Source organism: Vanellus vanellus (assembly GCF_965231255.1).
Source record: "Vanellus vanellus genome assembly, chromosome: 2".
NCBI lineage: Eukaryota > Metazoa > Chordata > Aves > Charadriiformes > Charadriidae > Vanellus > Vanellus vanellus.
The window spans coordinates 113383859-113402235 of NC_138906.1; the positions used below are offsets into that span (position 1 = coordinate 113383859).

The 18377-nt window shown below is 38.8% G+C and overlaps 1 protein-coding gene across 1 annotated transcript; it reads right to left on the bottom strand.

Moving 5' to 3' along the window:
* Positions 1-1934: 1934 nt before the first annotated feature.
* On the bottom strand, positions 1935-15773 carry NAPG (NSF attachment protein gamma). Its single transcript, XM_082479098.1, has 12 exons — positions 15659-15773; positions 13538-13605; positions 12305-12389; positions 11685-11702; positions 11086-11116; positions 10512-10621; positions 10307-10373; positions 9511-9581; positions 8271-8349; positions 7595-7674; positions 6001-6130; positions 1935-4945 (listed from the first exon to the last, which is right to left on the bottom strand). Exons 1-12 carry the CDS (start codon positions 15712-15714, stop codon positions 4796-4798), a joined length of 945 nt encoding a protein of 314 aa, XP_082335224.1. The 5' UTR covers positions 15715-15773; the 3' UTR covers positions 1935-4795.
* Between the last annotated feature and the right edge of the window lie 2604 nt (positions 15774-18377).

The following is an 18377-nucleotide window of genomic DNA, read 5'->3' on the forward strand; positions in this document are numbered from 1 at the left end:
GACTGAGGGGTGATCTCATTAGCGTTTATAAATATATAAAGGGGGAATGTCATGAGGATGGAGCCAGGCTCTTCTCAGTGGCGACCAGTGATAGGACAAGGGGTAATGGATTCAAGCTGGAACACAAGAGGTTCCACTTAAATTTGAGAAGAAACTTCTTCTCAGTGAGGGTGACAGAGCACTGGAACAGGCTGCCCAGGGAGGTTGTGGAGTCTCCTTCTCTGGAGACATTCAAAACTCACCTGGACGCCTTCCTGTGCAACCTCATCTAGGTGTTCCTGCTCCGACAGGGGGATTGGACTAGATGATCTTTTGAGGTCCCTTCCAATCCCTAGCATACTGTGAAACTGTGTAAAGATCTATGGCTTTTGAAATGTCAAAATCAAGTTGTTTTTTCAAACTCCCATTGGATCCAACTGAATAATGAGAAGCCTGCATTCTCATGGATGAAAACAGATTTGAAAATCTGACTCAAGCAATAAATATGGTTAATTAACTCTAACAAACACAGCAGTCTTAAAATTCACATTTTAACTTCAAATGCCCCCACCCTCTTCATTATTTCTGTACGAATTCAGCACATACAGAAGCCTACTTGTTTTTTGTACTTTTAAACAGAATCAGTTTTCATTCAAATACAAAATACACCCCCACTTTAAAAGAAAATCCTCGCCCCCCAAAATCTGTAATAGAATTACAAATTAAACTTTAGGAGAAGAAACCCCTATGTTAATCTATAGAGTTGCTCAAACATACATCAGTGACACTTTAGCATGTAAGTGAAATGATATAGCTAAAGAACAAATCAATCCAAACCCAAACTAACCTTTCTCTTCACCCCGCCCCTAAGTCTTGGCAAAAAAATACACCCCCCCCCCCAAAAAAAAAAAAACAGCAAAAATCTATGACCTAAGAAGCTATTAAGTCACTTTTACATGTTCTTGCTGAACAGCAATCACCATTTCTACAATTATCCTTGCTGGAAATGAATGTTGAAGTTCCTATGGCTAGGGCATCCTCCACATTCAACTGACCCTCAGTTGTTTTCATGTGGGCACCTCTTTCAGCCTCCAGCAGAGCCCAAAGGCGCACACAATGCACCTGTCAGTCAGATTGATACTCAAGGCACGGTGTGGTGCAACCTTTCTCACGTCTCTGCTGCTGCCATTAATGTTCTCACTCCTTTCTGGATTTCAGTATATTCAGGTAAATCTTAGAACATATTTGTGTATTCCTCCAGAAGACTTCAAGAGTTTGCTACACACTTAACCAGCCCAACTGTAGAAACACGTGCTTTATCAATACGGCAAAACTAAGAATCTGTACCCCCCCCCTCCTCATTAGAAAGAGTCTTTTTTAAAATCATAACAATGCCTTGCATAATTAGCCAAGATTAAGGAAGACCGGGGAGTGGAAAATCAATTATTTCTATTTCATGTTGTATAAGACAACAAATTCAGGTCTGACTATCACCCTATATAATAATTTTGTTTTCTGAGTACAAGCCTTTGGGAAGGGAAGTATTAAGAGTGAACCACCAAGATGTTACAATCAAAGAGGCAACACACATACATACCTTTTATTCTGAGTGAACAGAATTGCCTAAGGTGTCACCATGACAAATAATGAAAGCCAGGAGAAAGGTAAGAAAAGGTCAATTAGAAAAACAAAAACCATAGGATAAATGAAATGGGCTGTGAGCAAATGCTTAGTGAATAAGCCACAGAGATTGGACACCACGGACTTTCAACACTCAAACCTGAGCCAGTAAGTTCCCAAGACTTAGTCCTTGATCACATAATATACCAGCAACACTTGGTGGCAAGATTTGCAGACAAATGGTCACACACAAAATCTGCCTGAGATTAAAAAAAAAAAAAAAAAAAAATCATTTTCAAATGGTGGTGCTCAACAACAGGGAAAGCTAACACAAGTGCATTAATTTCAAGTTTTATTTTTCATGTTGGTGAAACACATAGCCTCTTTTCAAGAAGCAGTATCTGTAGAAGCTGTTACAAACACATTTTGTACCCTAATACACGACAGATTTGGAAAAAGAACAAATAAAGCACAGGTTTCACACTGCACTTGGCCATACTGAGTCTTAAGTTACAGATAATTTAGAATCTTCTGATTTTACACATACATGGCGTTGGCCATCACTTAGCCTTCATGCACAATTTTATTTTATTTTTCTTACAGTCAACACTGGTTTTGCAAACTTTGTTTCTGTAAATGGTATTTTTCTTCCACTTTAAATCACTAAAATGGTATTTACATAAGTGTGCAAATTGCTTTGAAAGATAGAAACATACACTAACACATAATATACAGACAGCTTCTTCTATAGTTAAACATTTACTAAAAGGCAGTTAACATTTCTATCACACTTTCACTGCCTAAAATAGGAGAATAAGTTATATAAAATAGACCATCTTATTTTCAGACACTTCCATTTCTGCAGATTTGGTCTTTGCAGCAGCATTGCAATCAAAGATTAAGATTCTACTCCTAAGATTCAGAGAAGCCCCTTTCAATTTACTGGCAGCTTAGCATGTTCAGCACAACTTATTTTCATCCCAGATTTTCCACACTTGGCACAGGGACAAGAGAGAAAAGCTGAGGGGGTAGGAAGCCAGTCTTGCACATCTACTTTATTTCTTTGGCAATATGAAAAGTATGCTTTAAGAATCTAATGAATAAATTTTAATTTTTCTTTTACGGGTCTGCTAGTGTTACAAGCACAGTTTAAATAAAGTCTGCAAGTTCTCTCACAGAAGCACACGAGGCTCCAAATTTTTCCCTCCTATGCATGTCATCTTCTCGGATATATACAACTGTTCACACACACAAAAAAGTAGACACCTTGGGAACATTCATCAACACTGATTTCAGAATTGGAATTAGCAGGAAAAACTTGAAGAAAATTACTTAGTGTTCCCAGTGCTCCTACATATGCCTTTTTTTTCCCCTACTTGTGATGAAGACTCCCCGTAAAAAGTGCACGGTCACCTTCATGAACAAATCTGAAAGGTAGAACTTAAGTGAACGGGAGTGATTTGCTCCAATGGTAAATAAAGAAAAGTTACAGGAAAGTCTTCAAAACCATCTTTCATGTACACTTGTAATCAGAGAAAAGCAATTTAATTCCCCAAATTTCATTTAGACTACTTTACAGAAGAGCAAAAAAATTCTATATACATCATTAATAACAAAGGGAAATTACCTGTCAGACAGTACAGAACTACAGGTGGTCTCAAATAGTGTTAAAATCCAAGCTGATAATACAGAGACAAAACTGCTTTTTGAACACCCATTAAATTGAATAAGGTGACTTTTACAGCAGCCCTGCCTGCAACTTATGCTGTAGTTTCTGCACCCATCACTATTATTAGCCACCCCAAGGAAAGTGACTTATAACCCTCTAAAAGTTTGCTTTCGTCACAATTATGTCTGACGTACTGATGTCAGACATCACATGTATGTCAGACATATGCTCGATATTTTTTTTAAGACAACCAATTCCTTAACACGGCAGAAACTGTACCAACACTTCACACTGATTTTGGTCTATTGTTTATTGAACTTTGGGCATCATGTGTGACACACAAATCCCTGTTGGATTCCAAGTGATCTCACCCTAGTGCGGATCTTGATTAGGTTCTTCTGAAGAAACTTTTAAGCATAAAATGGTCAAACAAATTTAAGACACTACAGAAGCTTGCAAAACACATGACAACTTGAAATCAAATAAAAATAGAAAAGATACATTAAAATTTGGTTACTTTGGATACTGAGCTAGTTTGAAAAATGCTGTTTGTAAAATAGCTGTTCTATGCTTTGAAAATACAAAAGAATGAAGTGTCTTCATAGACTAGCATATTGATTAGTAAATAAACACCTAGAACACTCATGAACTCAAACATATAATTGAAACATTGCACCTAGGTTTTTGATAAACATTGTCTTCAGAGCTTTATATTCAATGCACATTATCTGCTACCTTCAGTTTCTTTTTCAGTTATGGCATGCTTCAGGAACACTGCTAAGAAAGGTTGTCCACTCCTTCCATTCCCAAGGTGTACATTACAAACACTATGAACACATTTATTTCCAAAGACTTCAGGTCAATAAAGTTCTCAAGATGAAAGATGTGTGTGTACTTTTAAGCTTGCAAGATAGCTTCAAATTAGTTGACTTAGTATTTTCCACACCCAGATGGATACTGCTTGCAAAGAACAAGGTATTAAAATAATATTCTGAAGTGGAGTAAAAACACATTGAAAATAAATTGAATGCTCCCCCTAGTGCTTATACTAGTGAAAAATCTTGGCTGGCAGAGTCTGCCTTAAATGGTGTTAAACGGGAGATAAATAGGAGATGAATGACCAACTATTTAACTCAGAAAACAATCACAAACACATTATTGTGACCAAAAAGTGTCAGCTGTTGAAATCCAGCACTTGAAATTTTGTACCACTCTCCCAACTCCAGTGCCTGTGGGGTTTTGGTGTCTTTTAAACTGTGCTTTTAGTAAAGATGTCTCTCATTTTTTTCCCCCATCAACTGAAGGCAGGGCCCTGAGGAAGCTCCTACCAGGTGAGAAATGAAGTCCCAAAGTGTTTCAAGATGATAGGTACGATTATGCTTTTTCTCCTGTATTGTACCCAGAAGCTGCCAAGTTAATATTAGCATTCCCATATCACAATTGCAATGAAGCTCTGGTAATCTGGTACCTTTGGATATGCTCAACATCACAAATAAGTCAGATATTAAAGACAACCTATGTCTGTAGCTAGCATAGTCCACCAGAATATTCATCCTCTTCCTCTTCAGCATGAGAGCCCACTGTGGCTGGTCCTCGTGCTTTATCTTGTGCAGCGTTTGGCGATTTCTTCTTGATTCCACCTCCTGGGACCACCAAGGTAAGACCAAGCTTGGCATACTGACAATAACAAGGCAATTTTAATTTCTGTACTATCATAGAAGTGAAATCTTGTTGAATTACACTGCATGGAATTGACTGACACTCTCAACAAACAAGCAGATAACATTCAGTACAGAAAACATCTTGATGCTGCTTTCAGAGTATATTTTTCCAGCTTAGAACAAGCCTAACATAGGTTAATTTTTTTTCCTCCTATCTCAAACACTTTGAGAATGGGATGCGAGATCTGTATTGATAATGCTTATTATAGAATAATTTGGCCACACCCTACAGCTTCTGTGGTTCAAGCTTCATGTAAAAATTTTTTTTTTCAGTATGCAACTCTGCACACATTATCTAGTAAAAGTTCATTTAAAAATTCTTACAAGTGTTTTTCAGTAAGACTAATACCTTAATTTTTACTATTCAACAGAGTAACAAAGTAAAATTAGTTAATACTGTTACAAAGTTTGGCATGGATACACGTCTCCTTCACTTCACACCTTTCCTATACTTATACTTCCTACAATTTAAAAGTACAATTAAAAATAAAAAAGGGGAAGGGGAACACTACTACCTGAAAATAAAAATTTTAAAAATCTTTCACTAATTAGTACCTCAGTAAGGAATTAGTGATGAAAAAAACCCATTCAACAATGCCATCCTGTAGGCATCATATTCTGTAATGTTTATGCACCTGTATCAGGTACATGGTACTTCTGAGATAAAGCATAAGCAGCAAACTGTTCTGGCCCCTATGGAACTATGCAGAAGGGAACTGAAATTTGGTCAACTCGTCAAATGAACTCAGCAAATCCATAACAAACTGCTCTTTCACCTAAGCCTTCCCACCATCTGAAAGGAACAACAATGTGGGAACTTACATTGGCAGGCAGTAAGTAAAAGAATACCTAAAGTTCAGAGGCACAGGGTAGGATGACAGAGCAAGTCAAAATAGATACATGAACCCTGCTGCTCTTATTTTCCTCTATTAGTAAAAAAAAAAAATCTCTCACAACCTGAACGAGCAAAAGTATTATTAAAAAAAAAATCCACAGGAACTGCCTACTTACATCATTGTCCATGTATTTGAAGAGTGGCAAATTACAGACTTCAGAAACTTGATCCTGATCTTGCTGGTCATACCCTTCTAAAAGTTGCTCTAGTGCTGCACAGTCTTCACTTCCATTAAATCCTGGTATACTGAAGGAAATTAAGAGTTCATTTAGGGCATTTCAGCAGTCTACTTAACACTCAGATATCCTATCTTTAAATGCTGCTCACTAATAGCAGAAGAGCAAGCACCTTTTAAGAATCTGATGGACTGCTTATTCCACAAAACTGCCTATTAACCACTTTGACTTCTCCAGGTACGCAGATCATATCCATAAAATTAAACTTTCAGCAACTTTAGTTTGCATGCTGAGAACAAGACCACAATCATAGCCAAGACAAAAAGACAGTATTACAATTTTTCAATTTTTCCTGACTAGTTAATAAACTCTTCCTTCACTTCACATACAGAAAAAATCTGTCATGAGTTTCTGCATATAAAGTACAAATTGCAAACCTGGAAAATATGAGCAAGATGTTGAAAGACTGATCCTGAAAGATTCTTTCTAAAAATAAAGTACAGTTTAACTTACACATATGTTCAAGTCATTTCACTAGAAAAACGGTCTAAGTAAAAATATGTTGTTTCACTATTTTGTTACTGAAGTCGTAATGAAAGCTGACACAGAGTTGCTGGGAAAGCCTCTGGAACCACGGTTAAACACTAATCCAGATTTTGACACCAGAATTTTCTCATGGACGTGTAAAGAATGCCTTCTTGATTTCGATGTATTCAACTGAACTACTTTCTGCTTCCTAAATTATCTTTCAGTTCAATCAACTATTAAAAAAAATTTTAAAAGTCACAAAAGGTAGAAACATTGCTTTTCTTCATCCAATGTATGACAAGGGCAAGATCTCCTAAACCAACATAACCAGAGAGGTAGTAATTGACATGCTGCTAACATTTCTTTAACAAAAACATTTAGATTAATCTTTCCCTCGATCTAATCACCACACTAGATAGTTTAATTGGTTATACTAGGATGCTGCGATTGCGCATTTTGAGACTGCATTCCATATTTCCATCCTCAAAGTGTAAAAAAATATGGTAATGACAAGTTAGAATTTCAATTTTTTAAGGACCTCAGAAAAAATTAAAATCAGTTAGCAACATCCAGAAACACTTTTAATCCTAAACATTTGTTTACAATAGTTAATCCGTGTTTGTTCCATTTGAAAAAAAAGACACAACCTAAAGGATATCAGTAAGACAAGAATCCCAGCCATAACAGATTCTGCTCAGCTTTTAACAAGGAAAAAAAACGTCAAGAACTTCTAATCTCCATCTTATTGCAGATAACTACTGCTTTATGACTAACTTTATTTTAGGTTCATTAAGAAGAATCACCATGGTAATTACAGCTAAATCTGTTAAGAGTAAAAGAAATTCCTGATAGCCATATAGCAGAGAATGCTATTATTGCATTGTAAGTCAACAGAACTACAGGCTTAAAACTTCTTGACAGACAGTGTTTCCATGCTCTTTCTTAAGAATAGATCTACATTAATGAAACATTCAGTTGAAAATTACAGAACATGAAGTAGACTTACCTATAGCTTTCCCTCACACATCTTTCTGCAGCAACATAATCATTCCTGTGAAGATGAACTAAGACTTGAGCGATAGTTTTCTAAACAAAAACAAACAAAAAAACCCCAACCTGATGATTCTTTAGAAATTAAGAGTAAAATACAAGAAAAATATTGGACTGCTAATATTTAGTGTGAAAACGTCATTACAATCTTGGCAGTGTTAGGCTGATGGTTGGACTCAATGACCTTAAAGGTCCCTTCCAACCTAGAAGATTCTGTGATTCTACGATTTGCAATGATTCTAAGATACTATCATAAGAGAGTCAGAACTTCATAGTGAAAAGTAGTAAGCCATATCCTCAGGTAGTATGAAACAGATTATCTCCTATACGACCGCAATTAACTATTGGACCAAATAACAGTTTTTGTGGTTTGTTGTTTTTGATATCTTTACTTTTTGTGTTTGTTGATTTTGACAGCTCCTGTAGATAACAGTATCTTATCTTCAACACTATAGTAGTGAAAAAAAGCACAGTTAGAGGTTGTGGAAACATGCACTACTGCAAATTCTCATCATTTAGCAAGAAATGTATCCCTGAATCAAGAGGTACATATTGTCAGTCAGATATCAGCTGTTATTAGTTACCAAGAAAAATGTGAAATGCACTATCAGAAATTACCTCTTAGAATTTACCTTATAGCATGTTGGGTAATTTTCAATTTCCTTATAAATACTTTTTTCCTTTTGAAGAGACAATGCAGCCTCATCTAATCTAAAAAAAAAAAACAAACCCAAAAAAACAGGACTATCAGTGCCAGGAATACAGCATAATGAACCTGAGGCTAATTACAAAGCATCTAAATAACACATCAGCAAGTCTACTGGAATAAAAAGCAACACAACTAAAAATCAGCAGTAGATCTTACTTACATAGTAGGTAAAGAAATACATAGTCAGCAATTCCTTTTGGATACATGCAGGCTAAGAACATCTCTGGTATTCATTCAGAGAAACTTCATTTTTCGTAACATTGCACAAGATGAATACCTTGTTACGTACCCTAACAGATTTCTGTATGTCATGAGGTTACTATAAGCTATCAGTAGGTCTGATATCCACTGACTATCAATATTAAGTCACAGTAACTGATTAAAAGAATATTCAAACTCAAAAGCATCATATTACACTTCTAGAAATTAGCAAAAGCACGTGAGCTATAAAGCAGCACAGCAACCAAGTATTTCAGAAGCTCTGAAGCTATGTTGACTTGCTTCCACAGAAAGACTTTCAAGTTAATTTGTAAATTTCATTTTCTGACTACAATTCTGCAGTGCAGTAAAGTATCTTAAAAGTAGAGTTAGAAACCCAGATAATTTCTTAGAGGAACTACATGTTTCAGTGAAACAAGTCTAAGCTGAACTGCAGATCAAGCTTGGTGCTAGCAATCAACCATTAAAACAAATTCCCATTGAGACTCCAAGATACTCTCTTCTTTAAGAAGTCCAGAATCATACAGCTGCAATCAGATTTCTTTCCTCAGGTTAGTCACCCAATTCCCCTGCTTTGTATTCCACAGCTACAAAAGACTTTCAAGTACTTTCTATGTATTAGTGCTGGAAGGAAAAAAAAAAAAAATAAATCCTGAAGTAGTTTAAGAAATAATCAAAACTGGTGTATGTGCTTCCCGGCTATTCAACAAACACAAAGGAATCAAAGCCTTACAGCCCAAATTCTCCCATCCCAGAACACAAAACAGGTGGTTCCTGGATGAACATGGTATATCCCACAGAAACTGAATTTTAGTTTGAAGTGCACCTCTCAGAAGAATTAAGTAACAGTATATAACCCAACAACAAGAAAAACACCCAATGAAAATCACTACTAAAGATTCAATTACATTTGAAAAAAAAAAAAAAAAAGCATAAAGCTATACCTGCGTCCTCTGACTAGAAGTCTTGATGCCTTCCCTAGCATTTCCAACGCTTGCCGTAAACGTTCTTCATTCTAGAAAAGAACAAGAATTCATGCATTCGTATTTCATTTGCATAGAATTAAGACCACTAGACCTTAATTTATGCATGTCATCTGTAACTCAGAACAACTGCTAGTTTTTATATCAGCAGTTCACACACTCAAGAGAAACATGAAGAGTGTTGGTGCACTCAAGTCCAACAGCCAGCTCCTGTATGGATCTACAGCACAAAGTAACATTAATGCAAACTTGCCAATCTGAAAACACATGATAACTGACAATAGAGAAGTAGGCCAAAGGCAGTAGCAAAAAGGCAAACCATCTGCTCATGGGATGTGTAGAGCATCAAGAAAACTCTTTTCTTCTGCATCTTCAAGGATTTCAAACTATTTTAGGCTCCAGGGCTCAACAACAATATGTTCCCTACCCTCCGGGCTGCCCAACAAGAGGCAGAAAGCTTGACAACATACAAAATTCAGATTCAGTCAAGTCCCAAACTGAGAAAAAGGCAAAGCAAACTAACTCATAACTTTTATAATCTCCTTCTCTGCAGCATAAGAAGCCTTCAGCTTCATTACTCAGCCACTGATGCAAAAGGAAGAATAATTTAAAGCCTAATCTCAGGCTTTTTCTTAACTTTGTAATTGACCCTAAACACCAATTCACTCATCCTCATATAATTTCTGGGATTGGAAAGTTCTTTGCTGGTGAGGGCGGGGGTGGTGGTGGGGAAACGACCCCAAAAATGCCCACTTACTTCAAACACTGACGCTGCTTGCTGATAGAGCTGCACAGCCTTCTCTGGGCTCACGTTTTCTATTAATCTGCAATAAGCATAAATAATTTATCTTCAGGTGAAATGAAAATATTTTTTAACCTAAAAGTATCAAAAAGACAAGAAAGAAAACCAAAGACATACCCATGCCCTGCATGCATTCTAGCCACCAATACAACAGACTTACTTTCCAGCCCGTTCCAGTGCAATAGCTGCTGTATCTGGTGTCCCATTCTCCAGGTACATCATACTGGCTTTCTCAATCAGCTGAACTGCTTCAGGGAGTCTCTGCATCTCCTGCAAAGCAATAACCAGAGGGATGTTGCTGTCAGGAATTATGCTTATGTACAACAAAACAAATTAACCAAACTGTAATACCTTATTTATCAAGATTCCAATTTTCATTTACAAACTTGTAGAGCTAGTGAAAGTTGACTACGAACTCCCTAAAATTCACTTGTAAGTACAAACTTCCATCTAAGGCATGAATTTGTGGTAGTTTAGAGCAGCACCACTTTTCCGTTACCCTCTGACATGAGGCCCTCACCTTTCCTTCTACAAAATGAAAACTACTTTTTTTTCCCCCTAATCACCAATGTCACTTCCCTAACCTACTGATGGTATTGGGGGGGACTATGAGTCAACAAAAAAATATCAGTTTAATATGCGATTTGCTTACATATATTTGTAAAATGGTCCAATGCACAACATTCTTCATTATAAAACAGAACTGTTTAATAAAAACTAGTAAATGAAAATACCTTTAGCATCATGCCAGCTTGTTCATAAGCTCTGCAGAGAAAAAAATTTACAATTTAGTTAGATATGGTGGATTTCAGCAAGCTGTAGTTACGCAGCAAAAGTTAACATGAATCAGCTATCACCTCACTTTTAATATTTAATGTTTTGAAGAGGTTTCAAGTGTTTTATTTAATGAGACAGTGCATGTGTAACATTATCTTCCACAAATAAAGTGCTTCAACCACACTCCCCACTAAAAATCTATTCTCATGATCTGATTCACAGGCAATACTTGGATTATTTGTCATTATCTGCTTGCCCTGAAGTATTCTTTGATTAAAAATTTCTTTATAAGAATGCGTAGAATTTCAAAGTTACAAGTTTATCTAAGAAAATATATTTTATATCAAAAAGGTGCTGAAGAATGTCAAAATCATAATTTTTTCAGATGGCCATTGCAGGTTTTCAGACTTTCCTAGCCCACACTTCCATTAAACTGATTTTGAAACAGCGAAATCACTTGAACCATACCACTTACTACAGCGAGATCAAAGTGATAGTTCATACTTGTAGAATATGTTAGAAATTTGTTCAGATTACTCGGTGCTTCTGTACTTACTTGGCAGCATGGAAGAGACTGGAAGTAACATTGTCAAAGTCAAGGACAAAAGCCACAAAAATATAATCCAGAAAAATTATTAGTGTGCAAAATCTTATACAAGTACTAGTTTCAAAGCAAGAAATCCCCTAAAGTCAAGTCAAACCTACTACATTTGTAGTCAAGGTGTCAAAAATGCATCTAAAGACAGAATAAACGCAACATACCAAAGTATAACTGCATGTAAAGTTATAAAAAGCGCATTTATTTAAAATACATTCCAGGTTACTAAATACTACTACAAGTACTGTAATAGTGTCAAAATTGCATTTAGTTTATACTATCCATTTGTAGGTATTTAACAAAAAAAAAATAGCAATTTCTGAAGAAGTACCTAGACATCTCAGGCACTGGTCAGCATCTGATCACTCCAGATGTTACTGGAAACACCACAGATTTTCTAACCAAAAGAGAGCTTTAGTTTTCCCACCCTGAGCACATATGAATAGTCTTTTAAAAGACATTTTTTTTAGACTGACAAATATATTAAATACATCTTCTACCAACCCCCATTACCCCATTCTAAGTAGCAATTAGTCAGCTTCTTGGAAAAAAGAATAAAAAAATCAATGAAAAGATACGCTTTATTGTTTTCGTGTGCCTCAGCTTCCCGTAAACAGGCTTCCCTTGCCTGGTCAAACTGCTTGGCATTCTTAAAAGCAACAGCTGCAAGAAATCAAATAAAGTTCTTATTTACAGCTTGCCACTTTCCTTTTTTCACCATTTCTGCTCAAGATTTCAGACACCTAAACATGCAAACAGACTTTTAAAATTAATGGTTACAGTTTACCAAGCTTGTCCCATGACAGTCCTCCTTGCTTCCTTAGTCACTTAGTTACCACTAAAAACATTTATTGTCAACAAGGCTTCCATATCATCACTGTACCACACATTGTACATACTGTGTTTAGCTGGATTTTGGAACTCGCTCATTCTGTATTTTCATTACAGAACCGCAGGAATGCTATGTATATAGTTTTAACCATTAGAGGTTACACAAAATTAGTAAGACAGGAATAGAACTGTACCATCAACAAACCATACCTATAACAACTTCCTCAACACAACCACTTTTCAGGGCACAAATACGTATTTCTATCTCCTTTAGACTGATAAAATATTCAAGTAGGATTCAAAATAAATTCCAATTTATAAATGCTCCAGTTGCTCTTCTAAGTTCTTATTTTTTTTATTCAGGCTTAAACGAATGAGTAGGAATGCCTAGAATAAGAAGCCAAAAAAAACACGATAAAATTTTAATATTACCAAAAAGAAAAAAAAAAATTAAGAGCAAAAAGGAACCAACTAGTAAGAATTTTATATTCAGCATGATGCTTGCAGTGGAAAAAAAAAGGAGGAAAGAGATCTTGCTATGCCTAAAAGAAAACCTGGCAGAATGTCTCTACCTTAACGAGACACTCTTTGTCACAACATCCATCATAAACCAATGAAAAAGCAAAGTTTTAAACCAGCTCAAATACTTGGTGTTTTGTTGGTAAAATCACAGGATTTGGGGGTGGACAAGTGAAAGAAGAAAAGCTTTATTTTTATCACATATAGTAATGTACAAAGTTGAAGTTGTAAGCTTAAAAAAAAAATTGTTTTTACAACTGTTCTAATCTCCAAGTACAATCTGAAATTCATTTTACAGTGCTACTAAGAGTATTTTTTTTGTTGTTTCATCTTACTTTGTCTTCACAACGGTTTTACTTACACAGCAATGTACTGACAATACGTAAAACATTATCAGAGATTATCCTTAAATAATACTTTGAAACCATGAAGTATATGGCCATATTTACATCCATACATACCTGCCTTCCCATATTCGGTAGCTGCACTGTCATAATCTGGTTTCCACTTTAAGAATCCAGTTTTCAGACTAAAACACAAGAAGAAAGACCTATTAACAACGAGTCAAGATTTTATATTTTACCTTTGAAGCACTTCAGATATATTTAAAACTTTAGACTACCTCTGAAAAGGAGCAATTACCTATATGCCAATACTATAGTAGCATCACTACTGCAAAAATAAATGCCAGCATTGTTAGGAATTGCATAAAGCACTGCAGTGATCTCCCATAGTTACATGCCTCACCCTAACTTCTTTCTTCTTCTTTCCCCATAGAGTCTTCACAAGCCCAGCTCTTCAACAGTAAAGTCAACAGAAGAAAAATACTACCACCTACACCAACATGATACCTCAAGATTTCTAATACCACAACACCTGACAATACTTCTTGTTACACATCTCGAAGTTTCCAGTGCTTCTCTACAGTAGTTTTTTGCTGCTGTGAATTATCAAAGACTCTCCATTGCACACACAAATGAAAGAATTTACTTACCAACACAAAGACAAAACCTCATATGTCATTTATATGTCTACAATGAATCGTGACACTAAGTGGCACTATGCGCACACACAGACATATATAAAGGGAAAAATATACATTGTAAAATGAGGTGAGACACCAGGAAATGTTGATTTCAATATTATTACTTCCACACTTCTAAAACAAATATAAAAATTACTAGAACTTGAGTGCACTTCCATATTTGTCATAGGCAGACACTTCAGATGCAATACATGCTTAATTTGGAAAAACAGTTATATATAGACTCTATGCTGGTTTTGTCGTCTTACTTGGATGAAAGCCACACTACATAACTCTAAAGCAAGCCTTTATATTGTGTTATTTTTATCACAGGCAAAGTCTCAAATGCATCAAGCTGAAATATACAATGCTTTATCTGCACACAATTTGAGATTCAGGCGCCTTTTATTTCATATGCTTTCTAGCATAAGCTTAACATGAATTCCACAGAAAGGCACTTTCGGTTAAGTAATTCGAATAAGATACTCTGGTACAGTTTTTTTTTTATTCTGAGGAGATGTTCCCTCTATCATAGTTTATTCTTTTGATTCACAATTTCTGGATGGCCCGTCACTATTCTTACTAAAATTATAGCACCTTTGGATTAGTCAGCTTCATTACCTCTATGCTGTAGCCTGTGAAATTGAGACTGATAAGCAAAATGGCTCTATTCAGTGCTAAAAAGACTACCACATGTAGATGTTAAGACTTCTAAGCTAAATGTCAGCAGAGGTTTTTGAGGCTATCTAGAAAGAAACAAACACACAGTTTTCGTAGGCAGGAAACAAACAAACAATCTCAGCAAGGTTAAGCTCTTTTCTTCACCACAATCCTCGTAACTCTTTTCTCCCACTTGTCTGTCTCCCACTACCTTTAGCAGAAGAGCAGAAGTGGCTCCCCTCACCTTTCCAGTCGGGGTCAGAGCCATAAAGGCTACACGGGCCTCCAAGAAACTGCTCAGGCTCCGGGCCTCAGAGCCGCACAGCTTCACCGACACGACTTTTTATTTTTAGGTCCGCTTTAACTCTCCCAGTGCGGGGAAGAAGGGTGCCCCAGGTAGGGAGGGACCCCTGAGGCAGAAGAGGGGCCAAGCCGCCATGTCCTCCTACTCCCCCCGCACCTCCCGCCCCTTCCCCCGAGGTCACGTCGCGGTGCCCCCCTCAGCCCCGCCGCGAAGCCACCACCTCCCCACCGGCCGCCCCCTCCCCACCACTCCGCGCAGGGCATCATGGGAGCTGTAGTCCCCCCGAGGCCTCCGCTCCCCGCCCGGGCGCCAGCGAGAACTACAACTCCCAAGAACCAACACCGACCTACCCCCGCCGCGGCCCAGGGGTGAAGCGGGGGCGCTGAGGCGGCGGACAGCAGCCCCAGGGCTCAGAGGCCGTGGCAGAGGGCGGCCACAGCGGCAATCTCCGCTCGAGCAGGAGGCGATACGTCGCCTCCGTGGGACAGGAGACCCGGGCGGGCCTGGCAGCCCGGGCGCTGAGCTGGCAGCCATCGCACCCGTTCGCCAGCTTCCCCCAACCTCCGGCCTTCCCTCCCTCCCCTTCACGCTCACTATTTCTCCGCTTTAGCGATGTGCTCGAGGGCCTCGTTAATCTTCTGCGCCGCCATCTCACCAGCGCGGCGGGCCTGCCGGTGGGGGCTGACCAGCACTCCTCCACCTCCCTGCGCTCCCGCTACGGAACGCCGCGGGGCTCACGGGGCGCCGAGGGGCGGGGCTCGGCCCACCGCCTCCCTCAGCGCGCCTGCGCGGGGGCGGCTGTGGCCGCGTCAGGGCGGGGGTGGGCGGTGCAGGTGCTGGCATGGCGGCCGTCTTGGCAGAGGAGGGGGGAAGCTGTTTCCCTCCTTCCCCGGCAGCCCTGTGGGTGGTATCACCTGTGCAGGCGGGTGGTTGTCCACAGCGCTGGGCTGTGCCTCGCTCCAGGGAGCTGGAAGGTTGCAGGAGTCCCCAGCCCCGTCCTGTCGGAGGCCAGCACAGGCCAGCGTGTCTCAGGGTTTTCAAATGGAGGCCAGGTTTTGGTAGAAACATGTTGTGGTGTAATCCCATCCAGCAACTAGGGCCACGCAGCTGCTCGCTCACTCCCCTGGCTGGGATGGGGAAGAGAATCAGAAGAGTAAAAGTGGGAAAACTCATAGGTTGAGATAAAGACAGTTTAACAAGTAAAGCAAAAGCCGTGCACGCAAGAAAAACAAAACGAGAAATTCATTCACTGTTTCCCATTGGTAGGCAGGTGTTCAGCCATCTCCAGGAAAGCAGGGGTCCATCGTGTCATGGTTACTTGAGAAGACAAATGTCATCACTCCAAACATGCTTCCCCCCCTTTGCTTCCTTCTTTTTCCCCCAGCTTTATGTACTGAGCAGGATGTCACATGCTGTGGAATATCCCTTTGGTCAGTTGGGGACATCTGTCCTGTCTGCGTCTCCTCCCAACTTTTTGTGCACTCCCTGCCTTCTCGTTGGCAGGGCGGTATGAGGAGCAGAAAAGGCCTTGACTGCTTAGCAACAGCCAAAACCGCCAGTGTGCTAACCATGCCATTTCTCATCCTAAATCCAAAACAGCACTATACCAGCTGCTAGTAAGGAAGTCAACTCTACGCCAGCTGAAACCATGACAAAATGCACAACTCATGGGCCAAAGGCTGAAAAGCACTGCTTACCCTGATCTGAAAGAAGCCTCCAGAGGCCTTTTTGCTGAGGAATACTGCTCTGACTTGTTTGGTATATATAAAAACAAGAGATTGTCTCCAGTCGGGCTGGCACAGTAGTTTAAAGCAGAAGGTGTGAGTGATGGTTGAGCACACCACAGTTGCTATCACAGGCTACGCAATCATGCAAGATACCCAGGTTGCACACTTCGTAACTGAATTGAAAATGCTGAAGTCCATATTGCTGCCTGTACATCCAGTTTCTTTGACTCCTTATTTTTGTTAATTTGAAACATCCTTGAGTAACAGAAGATCAGTGATTGAGCCCAGGAAGGTGTTTATTCTCCAGACTTGGACATCATTATTGTTGCACAGTAATCTGAATAAGAGTATTTATCAGCACAGAGGAGAAAAAGCAAAGTGAGAAGCTGGTTAAACTTGCAAAACTCTTATCAGAGCATAGGAATCATTGAAAGTCTACATTGTTTACCGGAACCAGAGCTTTGTGATTGCTTCTACCTGAAATGGTGAAAAGAAGCAATATTTACATGATTTGTTTTACCCTAGGTAGGCATCAGACTCAGGTCTGAATTGTTCTCCATCACTCTTCCTCTTCCCACATTCCCCTGATGAGATGGAAACTTAATTTTCTAACTTTGGTTCTTGCACTGCACTTGAGGGGATATCATCGATTGCAGATGGTGGAAAATCCCCACTGAATGTTACATATATTATTCTGTGTCCTAGAACAAAGTAGGAGAGGTTTTCTTTTTCTGCTTTCAAAAGCAGATGAGTGGTCACGAGAGTACTGGGAGAAAATAGCTAATTTTCATAATACATACACAAAAAGGTTTCTGGCAAGTGCTCGCTGGTAGCAGTTAAAAAGTAGAGGAAGCTATGATCAGAGAGATTCCCGTGTCATCACGTCTGTCTTTTCTTTCCTTTAGTGTGGCAGCCAGGATAGATGTGGCCATATGAGCCGGCTGCAGTGCCTTTCAAATAAACTTGTGTTAGCTGGGAAAAAGAAATCATAGAACTGTGGCATTAAAGGACAGAATAACCTCAGAGTGTTCTTCTGAAGCACCCAGTTAATGACTTACTGTTTGTGTGTTTGTTTGTGTTAGTGCTCCTGGCCTGCTGTGTTCCCTAGGTTATAAATATCTGTTCACTTTCTAGTGAAACTACACATGTGCGCTGTCTACACTTTATACTGGAATGACCAGATGAAAGATTTCCAACACTAGTATTAAATGAAATAGGATATTCCTGGGTAGCTTTTATTTTGTAGACATGGAACCTCCGGAGAATTTACATCTGGGAAAGATCACATCACAGCATCTGGTGCTTGGCTGTGAATTAGAATTTAGTGTTGAAAAATGACCAGGTACAACGTGAAAAAAATTTACAGTGATAGCAGTTGGAGTGACAAATTTTTAAAGTATAGTCTTAAAGGTTTTGTTTACTAGGCAGATGTGAACTCTGCAAATAGCTGTACCAGTAGAAGCCGTTGATAATTAGCCGGTCCTCAGGTGCCCATCACTACACCTTGCAGAGGGTTTCTGTCTCCTAGCTAAGCATTTCTTCATGTACACCATTGCAACTAAAGGCATCAGGTTGTCAAAAATGAG